We start from the raw sequence: 16,433 nt of genomic DNA, 5'->3' as shown, positions 1-16,433 counted from the left end.
TACTCCATACAATAACAATTAGGTTGATACATTAAAATGTTAGAATTTAAATTCCACGACTAAGACGAAGCTGCAAATAAATGATATGGTTATCTTCATGATCACATGTGATTCTAACCATTTCTTTTTTAAAAAGAGCAAATGTATGAATCAAAATCTACAAGGATATCGTTGTTCAACTATGTAACGAAGGTTCAAGAAATAATACTACTGTTTGATTACATTTACTGCCAAAAACTCCACTTAAACTACAGGAATAGAAACATCAGGTTGGGAGTAGCTTAAATTATGAAAATGAACTTAGAAAATCAACCAGATTGGCGCCTAGGCCCAAGTTAAGGATTGAGATTTACTGTTATACATTAACATTGACAAAAATATTATACTTGACAGCCATAGTCAAGGTTTTTCAAAAAAGAAATAAAAAAATAAAACATTGACTATCAAACTGGGTCAGGTTGAGTTCAGAACTTCAGATAGTTTGATTTTTGGTCATGTTCCAGTCAATTTGGGTCAGGTTAGGCAGGATATTTGGTGGCAAGTTCTGCCATTATAAAGATGACAGTTGGACAGGTCAAGTCAAGTTTCAAGTCGTCCAGTTTTGAATAGGCTCATAATTTGGGCCAAATCATGCGTGAGAATAAGGTCAAATTGAATTTGGATCTAAATTGAGACAGACCAGTCTTTCAGATCGAACATGTTTTGCCACCTATCTAAATCTGACAAATAATTCATCAAAATCTCATTAAGAGCACAAAATTGCTAACTACAACATTTCTTCAGACACAGTAGCTTACATTACAGTATATAAGAAACCCCCAAGAACATTGAAAACTCTTGGCATGTGTAGAACTTGAAGGAAAACAAGAGCCTAGATACAAATGGCAACATCACAGTTTATACTTGAAGAAACAACTACATATCACCTGTGATGGAAAATTATAAATAAGTACATTAGCATATAAAAATCAGCTGTATTTCAAATTGAACCTTTTTTCTAGCAAGGACAGAAATTGTGTATCCTGGTTCTGAATATCTTGTACCAAGCAATATAGTTCTCACGCAGGTGTTAATACAGCATCCTGGAACCAACATTGCTGCTAGACCAGAAGCACTGGTATAAACTATTGATGCAAACAGGTGTTGGGATCAGATGCCTGGTAAACTATTGCAATACTTGCATGCAATACTAATATCTTCTCTAACTTAACTAAAAAAAAATGAGGATCATTGAAAAGTAACGATACTAAATAGCCAGAAATGAAACGTACAGTAGTATTACATAAGGTGTACTGAAGAAGGGCCAGTAACAGCAACCGCTTTGTGAGCTCTCTGGGTTTCACTCTTGTACAAGCCTTTCAGCTCTTTCTTCGCCTTTCTTGCTTCTCTCCTTTCATTTTTCAGTGCCGCCTTATTTTAACAAGAAAAGGACATAATCATCAACTTGTGCACAAAAGAACCAATAAGAGCTAAACAGTTCTTGATATTGGGAAAAGAGTGTGTCATTGAACTCAAATTTAAGTTCTATGGGCTCAGCTTCTGTCCAATCCACTTCAAGATGTACACGTGCTTGATCCGCACGCGTATTGAAGCGGGCGCACAAAGATCTTGAAGCAGATCAGGTGGAAGCAGAACCCATTGAACTTAAATTTGAGTCCGATGGGCATCAGACGCACTCTTTTCCCCTTAATATGATACCTTTCCATGTTGTTCACTAGCCTCAGAATCTACTGAAAATTTGAAATAATAACCTTCAAAGCAAGCTAAGTAAATTGATGTTTTTAAACTTTAAGGGCCTGTTATGAGTGGAATAGTTGAATAGTAGAAAAGAGAGTGAAGGTCCCATTCTACACTATTTCAATCATATTCGGCAAGTATGAAATGGTAGAAGAGTCTGATTCGGATCTATTCTAACTCATGGAAAAGACAAAGTTATGCTATTCCACCTCCCCATGGAATAGACTATTTCATCCAGGTGGGATAAGGAGGGACTAAAGTGCAAAATGCACGGTTCGGCTGCAAATTTCCATTCCAATTCCACTTTTCCAAAACTCCATTCCACAACTATTCCATCACAAGTCCTCACTCTTTCCCATTCTATGTGCCAAACCGCCCCACATCGTTAGGGGTCAAGAGTTGTTAGATGAAAATCAGTGATATGTAAAAAGGAGATGCCTATAGGCGTAGTGCTATACCAGTATGCAAGGTGCGCATAACAATAAGATGAGAAGATTTTGAAATGAGAGAAAAATTGAGGGTATGTAACAAAGAAAAAGTATGTTACCTTGCGCTCTTTCTTTTCCTCCTTGGACTCCTCACCAACAACCTTCTTTGGTTTTTCCACTGAGCCAAGCTTCTCTCTAACTAAACCCTCCATTATTCTCCTCCTCTGGGGGAGGTAATTCACAGGGAGCATCCCCTTACCCCCAAGGGTAATCACATCATTTCCCACTCCCACGTCCCCAGGAAAGGGAATTGATTTTGGCGGCAAACGACTTTTGGGTTTTCCTGGTGCCCCAATCTTTGCAGGGTGGTTTTCGAGGTTGGAATAAGTGGAGACAATGGTCTCACAATCCCACGCCTCAGATTCATCACTGCTTTCTGAGACTAGTAGCTCCTCTTTTTCGTCTTCGCTTTCATTCAAGTACCTGTCAACGAGTTCAAATTTATCAGATTTCATTTTTCTTCATAAACCGAAAGCTCGCATATTTTATGAGACGTTGAGATCTATTGTTATTGTATTATGAGAGTGTTCAATTCAAGATATCTAAGAAAAAAAATGAATTTCACACGGCAAATATTGTTCAGAAAATTTAAGATTCAGGAAATGTAAGATTTAACAAAAATTGAAATCCGGGATGAAAGATTTCTTGTTAATATTTTGCATATCTCACAATGCCATCATTTCGACTTCCAAAATTATTACTTTTAATATCTATTTTGCAGTGTAATTTTGAAATTTGAAGCTAAATTTTTTTTAATTCCTCAATTATTAAAAAAATAAATATATATATCCCAAGTTCCTGAATATGACTGGCTTTATTTGACTATAGCTTGAGACAGACTAACTGCACTTGCAAATGACTTAAAACTTCTGCCAAAAAAAATTACTTTTGAGCATATTCAGTGCACTTTAGAATGATTTGAGCAGATTCCTGATCTTCTGTTACAGAATCAGCAGGGACTTTGTATTTTTCCTCTTGTACAGCGTCCTCTATGTGAAATTCTTTAAGTGCATCTTTCAGCTTCTCTGCCAGCTCTTCCGGATTGTCATCACCAAACGTAGGCCCCTCGTCCTCTTCGCTGGATATATACTCTTTAAATGCCTGTGCCATGAAAATGGAACAGTGGGGTGGAGGCGAGTTAGAAGGAATTATTTTTTTCATTTTTTGGGTAAGTGAACCTCGATCAAAATATATGGTAGGTCGGAAAAGACCAGACAAACAATACCAAAACCAAGTGCTAAATGAGTAACCAGTCAACTTACTTCATCAAACTCTTCATCAAGTGGCCTTCTGACCCTTTGCTGGGCACTGTCGTCAGGCCCATCATCCACTTCATCATCACTTGTGCTCTCATATCGAACTTCCACATCAGCACTAACCTTTTTCACATGAACATCCTCATCTTCTTCCTCATCTCCTTCAGGTTGGTTAGCCACTAGGACGAAATCCTCCTCAAGATCCTCAACATCAGAACCAAACCGTGACAGATCACTGTCATCCAACAGCCGGGTCACATCAGGGTCAACAGCCTTCTGGATCCTTACTGGTGCAGATTTCGAGGCAACATTGTAGATTGATTCAACTCCTGGTTCTTCTTCCTTTACAGCATCAGAGGTTACTCTAACCCTGGAAGCATCATATGCCTACATGGAACAAATTAATGAAAACAAGGCATAAAGAAAAATTCCCCAAGCTTCCTAAAAAACTGAAATATCTAAACTAAACAAGCTCATTATCCCTTATAAAAATGTAAACACCACAACCCAGATAACTGCTAGGATGGAATTTTTATTGCCTTTCGACCCAAAGAAAACACGAGCCAAGATTAGAAAACAAAAATTGTACATACCTTGACATCAAGTGGCACGAGATCAAAGCGTGCCCGAGGGTTATCATAATAAGCAGACCCAGCTCCTTCATTTCTTATCTCTCTCAAATGGGTTAAATAGTTGTATCCGTCATCCGGCAACCCTAACTCCAGAATCTCTTTCCTTACGTCCTCAGACAAACCCAAGCCGCTGCTTCTCTCTACAAAACGGGGCCAAACGTCACCATCCTCAATCGCATCAGCGAATATGCAGGATTCGTCATCCAGTTTGTACTGTTCTTCGTCGGACTCGAGGAAGCCGGGGACGGAGTAGCCGTGGTGGTTGTCTGTGCGAATGAAGACCCGGTCGGTGGAGAGAGGATTTGAGGAAGAGGAGGCGGCGGAGTCGCGTGAGACAAGTGTGTAAGTGGCGGAGCGCTTCTTGTCAATGAATCCTTTCTTCCTGCCTCCCATGGTTGCGTGCGTGGTCTAGGGTTTTTGCGGCAGCGGAGGGAGGTAGATAGTACTAACAAAGTTACAAGCGCGGTTGGGTCTGGTTTAGGGGTTTTGCGGCGCGCGAGATTATCGACAGGCCACAGAGGGTTGAGATTAAAAGAAAATATAGGCCACATTTGATTTAGAGGCCCATAATTAGAAAGGTCTAGGTCAAGTAATCTTCTCATATTTAATGGGCCCGCTCATATTTAATTTTAATATGAATTTTTATTAAAAAAGAGGAGGGTTCAAATGCACCCAAATTTTTGTGCACCCAAATGCACCCTATCTTTCAAATCATTTTTCTTTGTTTTTAAAGTCCGAATAGTCAATCCGAACCGTTAGATACGATCTATATATTAAGATGTTTTTGGAGACCAAATTTTACATTGTTTGGAATTTTTTTACTATTTATTAAGCTACTTTGAAAATCGCTGATTTTATATTTTCTGGACCATTGGATCAGTAATTTTCAAAGTGGCTTAATAAATAGTAAAAAAATTCCAAAAAATGTAAAATTTGGTCTCCAAGCACATATTAATATATAGATCGCATCTAACGGTTGGGATTGACTATTCGGACTTTGAAAATGAAGAAAAAAGATAGGATGCATTTGGGTGCACAAAAATTTGGGTGCATTTGAACCCTCCTCATTAAAAAATTATGTTTGATTAAGGATTTTTTTTTTAAAATGAATCTAATTTAATATTTTTAACAGAAAAAGTATCATTGATTTGGATTCTATTATAAACGACTCCACCGATTATGAGGCACAAAGACATTTGCTCTACCGATCTGCTAGATCAGTGGAGCCATTTTATAATTCATATATACAATATGAGCACATAAATCAATAGCAAATAGCTCCACCGAATCGGTAGAGCAAAGATGTTTGTGCCTTCACCAATCATACAGATCGGTGGAGCTGTTTTTTTTATAAAAACAAAATGAATGTTAAAACAGAAAACGGTCATTTGCCGTAATATTTTGCTCTTGGATTTGAGATGCGGTACCTGTTTGAGATAAGTAGAATTGTCTCTTCGCTCTGGGCAGGAGCGCTAATGGACACGGGTCCACTGTCGCTACCAGACGGACGAGAGATGGATTTGTTCTGTTAAAATATTTAAATTAGTTCTATTTAAAAAAAAAAAAAAAAATTATGAGTAGCTGCTGATCACCGGAACTATCATGAATGAATCGTAGTGTGTATTAAATTTAAAATATATATGCCAGGTAAGTTTGAAGAGAACGAACATGAGGAAGAGGTTTATACAAAGGTATATTTTGAATGCTTAAAAATCAGTTCTCTATTTCCTATGAAGAGCACATGGTGCATGGTTGAATTAATCAGATTGTGTGGGATTTCAGAATTGTAAAATGCTGGATGGAATCTTATCAAATTATTGCCATCATATGTTATTATACAGTAAAGATTTATAATCTTCACCGTTGAAGGGACGTAATATTTGTTAGATTATTTCATATAATAGCGTCAGTATAGCTTTTCAATTTAGAATTTTTCTGATATCAATCTAAGTCTCGTTAATTGAATAATATATCTCATTTAGAATTTGTTATACGTTCATTTAATTATTATTCTATAGAACTAACAGCGAGATTTAAATTTCTATACATAAACTCAGGTCCCGAGTGCATTATTATAGGGAGACGAATTTTCTGCCCTTCTGTGGACAAAATTTTTTTGTCCCCTAAAGTCACTGACACATAAGTTCAAAATGAATTTTGAGACAAAATTATATCTAATATTTAAATGTCAAAATTCGTCTCAAACTCATGTATCAGTGACTTAAAAATTTCATGTTCACAGGAAGCATGTGATCTGGTTCAGAGTGCCAAACTTATCAAAATAGTCAGCTCCCGTATCATTGTTTTGTGTTGAAACGGGGTTTTTTCTTACAAGGGATTTACATATCCTTTCTTCAAATTATTGTAATAGATGATGTCTGGATGTACTAAACTTTCTGGTATCAATACATGCCTACGGGCGGGCTTGGAAAATATATATATATATATATATATATATCTATATATGAGTGTGGCTAATTTGCTATCGGAAGCACTTCGGCCGAGGTGCTTCCGGGGTCATATTTTAGTGTGTGATGTTCAAACAACAAATTCAAACCGTTAGATATTCAATCTATTATAAAATCTGTTTGGAGACCAAACTTTACATTTTTTGAAATTTTTTTACTATTTATTAAGCTAGTTTGAAAACCGTTGTTTTCAATGCTTTAGAAATTTAATAAAAACAGCGGTTTTCAAACCAGCTTAATAAATAGTAAAAAAATTTCAAAAAATATAAAATTTGGTCTCCAAGTAGATTTTATAATAGATTGAACATCTAACAATTTGGATTTGTTGTTTGAACATCACACACTAAAATATAGCCCCGGAAGCACCTCGGCCGAAGTGCTTCCGGTAGCAAATTAGCCACACTATATATATATATATGAGTACGGCTAACGTGCTTCCGGTAGCATATGAGCCGAAATGCTTCCGGTGGAAATTTGAAATTTCAAAATCCAAAAAGTCGATCTGAACCGTTCATCTCCTTCTCCATATTAATATCTGCTTGGAGACCAAATTTTACATTTTTCTGAAATTTTTTACTATTTATTAAGTATTTTACAAAATTGTTGATCCAACGGTGGCTTAACAAAACAGTAAAATCAGCAGCCAATGTTGGATCAACAATTTTGTAAAATACTTAATAAATAGTAAAAAAATTCAGAAAAATGTAAAATTTTTTCTCCAAGCACATATTAATATGGAGAACAAGATGAACGGTTTGGATCGGCCATTTCGATTTTGAATTTTAGATTTATGGTCCAATGCACAAACCCCTTCATACATTACAATGCACCATAGCCCATCTCTACACATACACATATACATATACACATATACATATATACATATATACAATTTTTTTTTATAATATATGTATATATGTATAAATATGTACATATACATATACATATATATACATGTAGAGTAAGGCTATGCTACTTCATGAATTAAACGGGGCATTTTAATTCGTGCTCATATCTCTAGTTTCGAAGTCCAAATATCCGATCTAAGCCGTTAGATGTTTAATCTATATTAAAATATGCTTGGAGACCAAATTTTACATTTTTTTTTTGAATTTTTTTACTATTTATTAAGATGGTTTGAAAATCGCTGTTTTTTAATGCCTACCGTCGAACGAAAACTTAAAATGAATTTTTGAGGCACTAAACGACATTTGTTTGAAATTATGATGCTTCCGATACGACGATGCCTGGTGTACCACCTTTCCAAAAATTGTTGATACGCGTAAATCCGACTTTCTTGGCCAAAGTTATGGCTGTTTAAAGTTTTTTTGAAAATTAAACTTTGAAAATTCAAAACTAAATGTAGAAAAATCCAAATAAGTTGAAATTTATATCAATTCTGTGTATTTTTTAATGCTCTACATGCTGGTGCAATCACTTTTGCAGTTTAGTCCATGTATCAATCCCCACTACTTCATTAGAGGAATGTTGACGAGGAGACTATTGGAGGACTGAAAAGAGAGGATCATCATATCAAGTTACGCACGAAAATATTAATATCTTTCTTTGCAAGTATTAATCTCTTATTTCTCAAGTATTTATACCTATGAAAGTTGACGCATAAACTAATGCAGTGACTGAAAAAGAAGGCCATAAAATTAGTGGAGACCATAATATAACCTTCTTCTACTGTAGTTACGAGAACAAAAGAAAAACTGGAGTGCAAAAATGACTATAACCAAAATATATGGTAAAAGTTTTTATTATAAAAATGTATTAAATATTTTGTAAATAATCTGAAAGATGGATTTTTTTTAATGGCATGAAAAAATTTTGAATTTTGAATTTGATTTCTTTAGACACTTTCTAATTGATTCGATCTTTTTGAGTTTGTATAGCATATCAACTATTGTCTATGGTTAATGATTTTGGTATGCATATAAATTTTAAGGAATCAAATCAATAATTTAGTTCTTTAAAACATACTTCAAATCAACTATTATCTTATTTTTTTGGCATACACTCTAAACAAGAAAAAAATTTCTTCACAAAATTATTTAAATCAAAATACTAAGATCTCTAAAAAAATAAAATAAAATAAAAAAAACTGTGGGGCGCCCGGGGGGCTGGCGCCTCACTGGCCTTATGGGGCGCCCCAGGGGCTGGCGCCTCATTTGATATTTTGGGCCGCCCGAAGCCCAAGCGATCAGGGCAGAAATAAAAAAAAATAGTACACAGGGGCCTTTTTAAAATTAATTAGTCTTTTAGGGATATTAATAAAAATGGCAGCATATTATGTGCGTGCTTGATAAAAATGAACTTTTTTTTTTAAACTCACATCGAATCTGTCTGCTCTTTTTTTTTTTAATAGTGACTAAAAAAAAATTGGGTACCTCAAAATCACAGACTGCGATAAGGAGGCATTTATCACCTTCTGACCTAATAAAGTTTTAAAAAAATGTGTTTATTGCTGTTACGTTTTTGGAAAAAAAATTATAAAAATTTACGGACCCATCTTATAATTATTTTGGATCCGTCTCTGTGCATGATAAGTTCAAACTAAATTCACTAGTTAATATCAAGGCTTTTTTCGCTACTAGTTGCTGACGCCATCTTAACAAATTAAATATGGTTCTGATTCAAATTAATTATATATTTACGCCCCCACCTTATGATTCCGAATTTTTTAATAATAGAAAATAAATTATTAAAATATCGAGATTCAATACCGTTTGCATTTTTTTTTTAAACTAAGAAGAACGGGGTGGCAGAACCCGTCCCTGCGGACGGACCAACTGAACCCGTCCGGTTAACAAACAATTAAACAATTAACCAAACTAACCAACTAAACTAAAACCAAACTAACCGGAAAAAAAAAAAAAAAAAAGCTGGACGGGGAAGTCCAACCCGTCCGAGAGAATTGAAAAACGACAAAGGCGCGGTGCGCGAAAAAAGAAAAAAAAAATTACGGACGGGTTAAGTAATCCCGTCCCACACCCTATTACACTCCCCCGTCCCTCACGCCTTCTTGCCTTAGCCTTCTTCATTCTCAAACCAGTTCAAACCAGTTCGGTTCGGTGCTGCAGCGGTGTGCTTCTCGGACGTAATAAAGCAGCCCGTCCAAATTGTCGGCCACCTTCGTTGTCGGCCCCCTTCTCTGTCGGACTCGCCCCTCCCATCACTCAATCAAAGGTAATTTTTTAATATATAAAATTAAAATAAATTAATTGATAATAATTTCTAGTTTAATTTGTTATTAAACTATTAATTACAGTGAATTTTATTAATTTGTTAATTGCATTTTGAAAAAATTGATAAATTAGAGTTTTTGAGTTTAGAAAATTTAATTCATTTGATATAGTATAAATTAATTTATTTAAATTAGTCCATAGCATAGAATTGATAATGTTGATAGCATTATTGTAATTAATTTGTAGACTCATTTGATATGGTATAAATTAATTTATTTAAATTAGTCCATAGCATAGAATTGATAATGTTGATAGCATTATTGTAATTATTCTTGAGATTAACTATGTACTCGCAATTATTAGATATGAATAATTCATAGTATCATTGATTTTCACAGCACATCTCCCTGGAATTTGACATTGCTAGCATGTTGGGATGCATCAATTCAACAATATTGATACTAATTCCTATGTTTTCAACACTAACACAACAAGTGCCCACAAATATGTTTTTTTATTATTGTTATGTGAATTTTTTTTTCGATGGTTGGTGATAAACCACCAACAAATATATTGATAATAAGAAAAAGTTTATTTACAAAATTGTTATGTTAATTATCTTATTGATATAATGATAAGATTAACCGGTCCAGACCAGTATGAACCCTGTATTTGTAAAGTCAGGAGGCAACGAATAGTCCATGGTCACAGATGCCAACCAAAGTGAATATTTAATTGATATTAGTTTTTAAATAATAGCATCACTACGTTGTACGTAGTTACAGCATCAAGCATGCACGTATTATGCAAAATCTCAATCTTTAACCATAAACGAACTAAAACAAGCTTATGCGTTCTAGGTTCTTAGGTAATGCAGGTACTTATTTTCGTAATCTATTATAAAAATGAATTGAATTAATTAGATCTCAGGTTTATTAGTTTGTTAAGTGTATTTTGCAAGAAGTAATAAATTAGATAATTTATTCATCTCGTATTTTATTTATTTCTTAATTTATTTATTCTTGTGAGTTTTAGAGTTCATAGATAATTGCTTAATTTAGTAATTTATTTAATAATGTGAGTGGTTAGTAAATTTAGATTGTTATTAATTTTTTCAAAATGTTATGTATGCAGAATGTCAAGCAGTCGTGATCAGTGTGGCCCTTCACATGCTGCAGCTGTATATGGTGATTCTGGTTTTGATTCGTCATGGTCAGCAAGTAATTTTAGCAATTTATTATGGATGCCGCATGACCAACATAAGGTCTCACGAATCCATGATGATGTAAGTTATTCCATGAATCATTTAATTTTTTTTTTTATAAAATGATATAACTATTTGAATTACAATATTTTTATTTTAATCAAATTGTATAACATTGACAGGATTACAGAGATGTAGGAGTGGACCCTCGAGGTATCTGGACTGGGATTGAGTACCACGACCTTTGCAAACCATTCTTGCTTAGACTCGGTTTGTATCAGGTTTCTCAAATGGGTCACATGAAAATTGACCCATCACTCCTCACTGGTCTCGTGGAGCGATGGAGACCAGAGACTCACAGTTTTCATCTTCCCGTTGGAGAGATAACAATTACGCTGCAGGATGTTTCTTGTCTCTGGGCGCTGTCGATCATGGGGTTACCGGTGACGGGTCCTTCAGACCGTGCTTGGTCTATCTTAGTGGATCAGCTTCTTGGAAATGGGACCGCAAGTGCGGTGCTTAAAAAAAAGAAGAGATCGGGGCCGAATGACGCGCAAGAGGTTCGTTCGCAATCTGGTTCGTTCACAATCCGGGTTGAAATGCTGAGGTGTCATTAAAGCTTGCCACAGGGTGACTTACACCGCGGTCACTTATGGGAAAATGTTTAGCCTGAACGCGTGGTGTTTGGTGTGATTGTGTTGAGGTATCATCCCGGACATCCCCTTCTGAATCAGCTTCATTATCCCAGTCGGCGTCATCCTCACATGAGTCGGCGTCATCCTCACATGAGTCAGCATCATCACTTTGCGGCACATCATCAAAATCAGTATTAGGATCAGCTACCTCCGATGGATCGATCCATGGGCTATTCTGATTATTGTATTCTGTCTGAACAGACGGTGACAACTCGTTCACATTGGGATAAGGATGCAAATAAAGGTCTCGCCTCGGTGTTTGTTGTGTCGGATAGGGTTCAAAGAAACTGGGACCCGCATAGTTACCACCATATTGGGTCTGTCGAGGGTCTTGCCTCGCTGTTTGTTGTGTCTGATAGGGTTCGAAGAAACTGGGACCCGCATAGTTATCACTATATTGGGTCTGTCGAGGTTCTGGATTTGTTTCTGGTACCATACTATTAACGAATAACTGTGGTTGTATTTCACCGATGATTGGAACTAACTCAATGTATAAATCAAGAAAAGTATACTGGGTTTGGGCATGCATACTTTGGATATAAATACCTCTCCAACTCTGATCGCACACGATTTCAATTTTCTCATAATAACGTCGGGCTGTTGTACCAACATTAACCCGTGTATGTGCTTTTAGGTTATACTCATTCTCAGAATATCCAAGTTGGCGATAAATTTCACCTTTCACATCATACCAACCGTATTCATTAGTCACACTCAAAGAGAATCAAGGACTAATACTATACTCTACTCCTTTACGACCGTGTCGTATTTCACCACCAAAATAAATCCTCAGCATCAACATGATTAATTTTTTTTAAAATTAACCTACACAATAATGAATAAATTACATATTATTATTATTATTACAATAATAAAAACTAATTTAAATTAAATTATTTTATAAAAGTTGGTACAACATAATGAATTAAATTAACCAGGTAGGTCATGAAAATCATATTCAGAGTATGAATCGTATGTTATATGTCTCTGTTGGTAGTCATTATAAAACATTTGATACTCTATATAATGCTATGAAATTCACAGTAATTATACAAGCCAAATACTTGTAAAAAAAGTGTAAATATAAATTATTTCCTTCCATTTGCATCTTTGTAAATAATTCATTTCAATTACTAAATAACATAGCAGAAAAATTAATTGAAGAGTTACTTGTTTAAAATTTCACTTTGCTATCGTCTCTGTCTCAGTCTGCTATTAAGCTCTATCTCTATTTCTGTCTTTCGACTTTGCTATCGCTTCTGTCTGTCTCTGTCTTTTATTCAGGCGCTTCTGTCTGTTATTCAGGCCATGGTTGAATATTAATAGGTAAACTTCTTCTTCGGACGGGTTTGACGTCCCTGTCCTGACTTTTTTTTTTGCGATTTCATATTTATATTTTAATTGATTAATTTTCTTCTATACTTTTTAGGCATCCTGTTCTATACTTTTTAGGCATTCTGCTCAATATAATGATGATCTATAGTTTTGTATTTTTGTACAGGTGGTTGAACAAAATGTACTGCCAAAGAAGATTTCTCGGACGGGCTTGACATCCCCGTCCCGAGTTTTCTTTTTTTTCTTTTTTCCGATTTCTCGGACGGGTTGGACAACCCCGTCCCGTGTTTGTTTTTGTTTTTTTTTTCCCGATTTCTCGGACGGGTTAGATTTTCCCGTCCCGGTTTTTTTTTTTTTCGGGCGGTGCGTGTTTGGCTTTTTTCTATTTCTCTGGACGGGTTGGACTTCCCCGTCCAGCTTTTTTTTTTCGGTTAGTTCAGTTGATTAGGTGCTTAATTGTTTGTTAACCGGACGGGTTCAATTGGTCCGTCCGCAGGGACGGATTCTGCCAACCCGTTCTTCTTAGTTTTAAAAAAAAATGCAAATGGTATTGAATCTCGATATTTTAATAATTTATTTTCTATTATTAAAAAAATCGGCCTTATGATTAGCTCTTTACCTATAAATATAATAAAGTCAAAGTCAAAGTCAAATTCACTAGCTATTATTATATTGAAGCACTTTTTTCGCTGCTAGTTGCTTATTTATTAGTTTAGCATATATCCGTCCTCTATGAGGTGCTAGCTGTACTACATAATCATAGATTGAATGCAAATTTGTCATTTGTATAGGTCAGCATTTGGAACATGATGAGGCTTTCATTATGTTTCTTTATGAACCTCAAATCTACTCTGCAATTTGTAAGGAGATCCAAAATAATGAATTTTTAATTAACGGATGCCAAATTGCAATATTGTACAATGAAAAAGTAAAATGAAGTAAATTAATTCGGTGCGATGTAACTGTTAGGAAGAAACATGTGCTTCTCCGGCTAAATAGGGCTACCACTATATATCAAATTGGTATGAGATAAAAGAAATAAAAAGAAACTTTGCAGCCTTTTCTAAGAAAGAGTAACATGCACAAGCATTTTTGTCGATAATGAAATTAAAATGGAAGAGTAAGTTAGAGGTAAACGCAAGTGGAAATGATTGTTGAACAGATCATATCCGGTCTCTATAAATAACCCATTGTGGTGTATGCTACATGTGCTTTTTTTGTTAAGCTAACCATGTCTAGTCCGGATTTTTTGTGCCAAGTGCAGCATGAAAGTTTCTGTGACGGGTCGTTTTAAGTGATGATTTCCAGTAGTGACAAATGAATTATTCGGGTTCGGTTCGGCGAGGTCAGAAATTCATGATTCGGGAATAATTCGGGTATAATTCGGAAATGATTCGGAATTATCCGGATCAGAGATGTCCTGCAAGAGAACAAAAAAAAATGTTCTGGAAAAAATTCGGAAAAAATTCGAAAAATTCGCGAATTATTCGGCTTTAGTTCAGTCAAAGTTCGATCAACCGAATAATTTGACGTTCGGTTTGACATCACCAAAAAAAAGAATTATTCATTCATGAATCTTGTGACTATATTTTCCACATTAATATCGGTCCATTATTTGTTAGCGTATGTGATAAATTCGGAATTAAGAAATAACTCCATAAGAATTCATTCATGATTTGAGTATATATAATACGGATATAATTCAAGATTAAATAGTTCTCTTATCATGCATATACATGTATTAAATTCTGACTTATCAAGAAAGAAAACAAGTTCATCGAATATTCAGAATGCATTCGTAAAATTTGTAAGCAAATAATTAAAATAATTCAAGAATTTGTGTCATCTATATATCTACTCATTCAAAAAGGTACTTAAAATGAATAGCTTGTCTTTTTTTCTTTTCTTTTTTTTGATAAAAGTGGAGGTAAAATTATTGAAAAAAAGAAGAAGATTCATCTCGTTAAGCTTGACATCAAAAGAAAACTAAAACAATAAATTTATTGCCTATAATTCTTAATGATTTAACATGAATACCTTTTATAAAAGTATTATTACGTTTTAACAATATAGTCCAAAAAACTACACCTCTAATTCAATAAGTAGCCTTGTTTTTTATTGGATCTGTGCATCAATTAATGAACCGGATATCTTCAATAAAATGGCAATTAAATATCAGTGTCATAAAAACGTCTCTTTAGACTGATTAATTAGTCGATTAGTTGTTGGCGGTGATCAAATCGTTACAGATTTTCCCAACTAATCTGCTGATTATTTCCGATTAATCGTTTGCCGGTATCTTGTCCGGCCGACGAGCACATACCATTGTTTACAACACTGTTAAATACGAAACAATTATCAACAAAATCTATCCAATTTCAAATATTATACAAAAATGAGCATGTAACAAAGAGATAATATGTGTTTCAGGAAGCACACACATAAGACAATTAATATGTGTTTCAGGTAGCACCCTTATTCAAAATTTTATTTATTTTAATTAATCATAAAAAAATTAATCTTAAGAGGTATTTTAGACTGCCAAATAGTGCCAAAGTCTCTATTAGGGATGTCACCATAATCAAGTCAGACATAAAAATACTTGACTAAAAAATTACCACCTGACGATCATCTCCAACTAAATTGTTCTTCTTCTAAAATGTATATATAAGGGTGAAAGATTAAAACTGTGATACAAGTTTGGACATTCTAATTATCTCTGTTAAAAGAAATAGGTATAGTATTTTGCTTAAATGCATTACATAATGTTCCTATGGTCAAACATAAAGTGCAGATGCAGCTACTCTTTGTACGATTTTGCTATACATTAATCTAAAGTCAAGTCAACACCTCTTCTCTCTCCATCAGAAGTAATGTTCCCATTAGGGGTGTTCAAACGGTTCGGTTTTATCGGTTTTGGACCGAACCGAATTAGTTTGGTTTAAACGGTTCGGTTATTTCAGTTTATTGGATCGGTTCGGTTGGCTTTTCAAAACCGAATTATAACTTCGGTTCGGTTCGGTTTGAAAATTTTCAAAACCGAAATAACTGAACCGACCGAACTTTCATATAATGTGAATTTGATCAGAACCACCCGGTTTATTTTTTAATACTTCGGTTTATCTTAATCAATTGCTTTAAATACTTGGTTTATTTCTAAATATCTTAGTTTATTTCTTAATACTCCAGTTTATTTCTTAATATACTTCGGTTTATTATAAATCAATTGTTTTAAATAAAAAAAATTAATATATTTCGGTTTGAACCGAACAAACCGAAATAAAAGGCAGTATATATATACAAGCACAGATCTTAACTAGTCAACAAAGAGATAATCAATCGATTGTCTTCTTATTTTATATTGTAGGGGTTGGATGTGTGCTTATTCACACTCACATCAATAGAAGCATTAAAGGATCGATTCAAA

At 34.6% G+C, this 16,433-nt stretch overlaps 1 protein-coding gene across 3 annotated transcripts; it reads right to left on the bottom strand.

Moving 5' to 3' along the window:
- Positions 1–716: 716 nt before the first annotated feature.
- Positions 717–4,636, bottom strand: LOC144565145 (Low temperature viability protein). Of its 3 annotated transcripts, none has more exons than XM_078314808.1 (6): positions 4,075–4,636; positions 3,488–3,868; positions 3,112–3,326; positions 2,285–2,648; positions 1,268–1,410; positions 717–926 (listed from the first exon to the last, which is right to left on the bottom strand). In XM_078314808.1, the coding sequence occupies exons 1-5, from the start codon at positions 4,504–4,506 to the stop codon at positions 1,279–1,281; spliced, it is 1,524 nt and encodes a 507-aa protein (XP_078170934.1). In that variant the 5' UTR covers positions 4,507–4,636; the 3' UTR covers positions 717–926; positions 1,268–1,278. The 3 variants fall into 3 exon arrangements, with proteins under 3 accessions (XP_078170934.1, XP_078170935.1, XP_078170936.1); XM_078314809.1 differs by having other exon boundaries at positions 717–915; XM_078314810.1 differs by having other exon boundaries at positions 1,272–1,410.
- Positions 4,637–16,433: the final 11,797 nt, after the last annotated feature.

Source organism: Carex rostrata, chromosome 14 (genome assembly GCF_964058835.1).
Source record: "Carex rostrata chromosome 14, lpCarRost1.2, whole genome shotgun sequence".
Classification (NCBI taxonomy): Eukaryota; Viridiplantae; Streptophyta; class Magnoliopsida; order Poales; family Cyperaceae; genus Carex; species Carex rostrata.
This window is presented reverse-complemented; position numbering and strand designations above follow the sequence as displayed.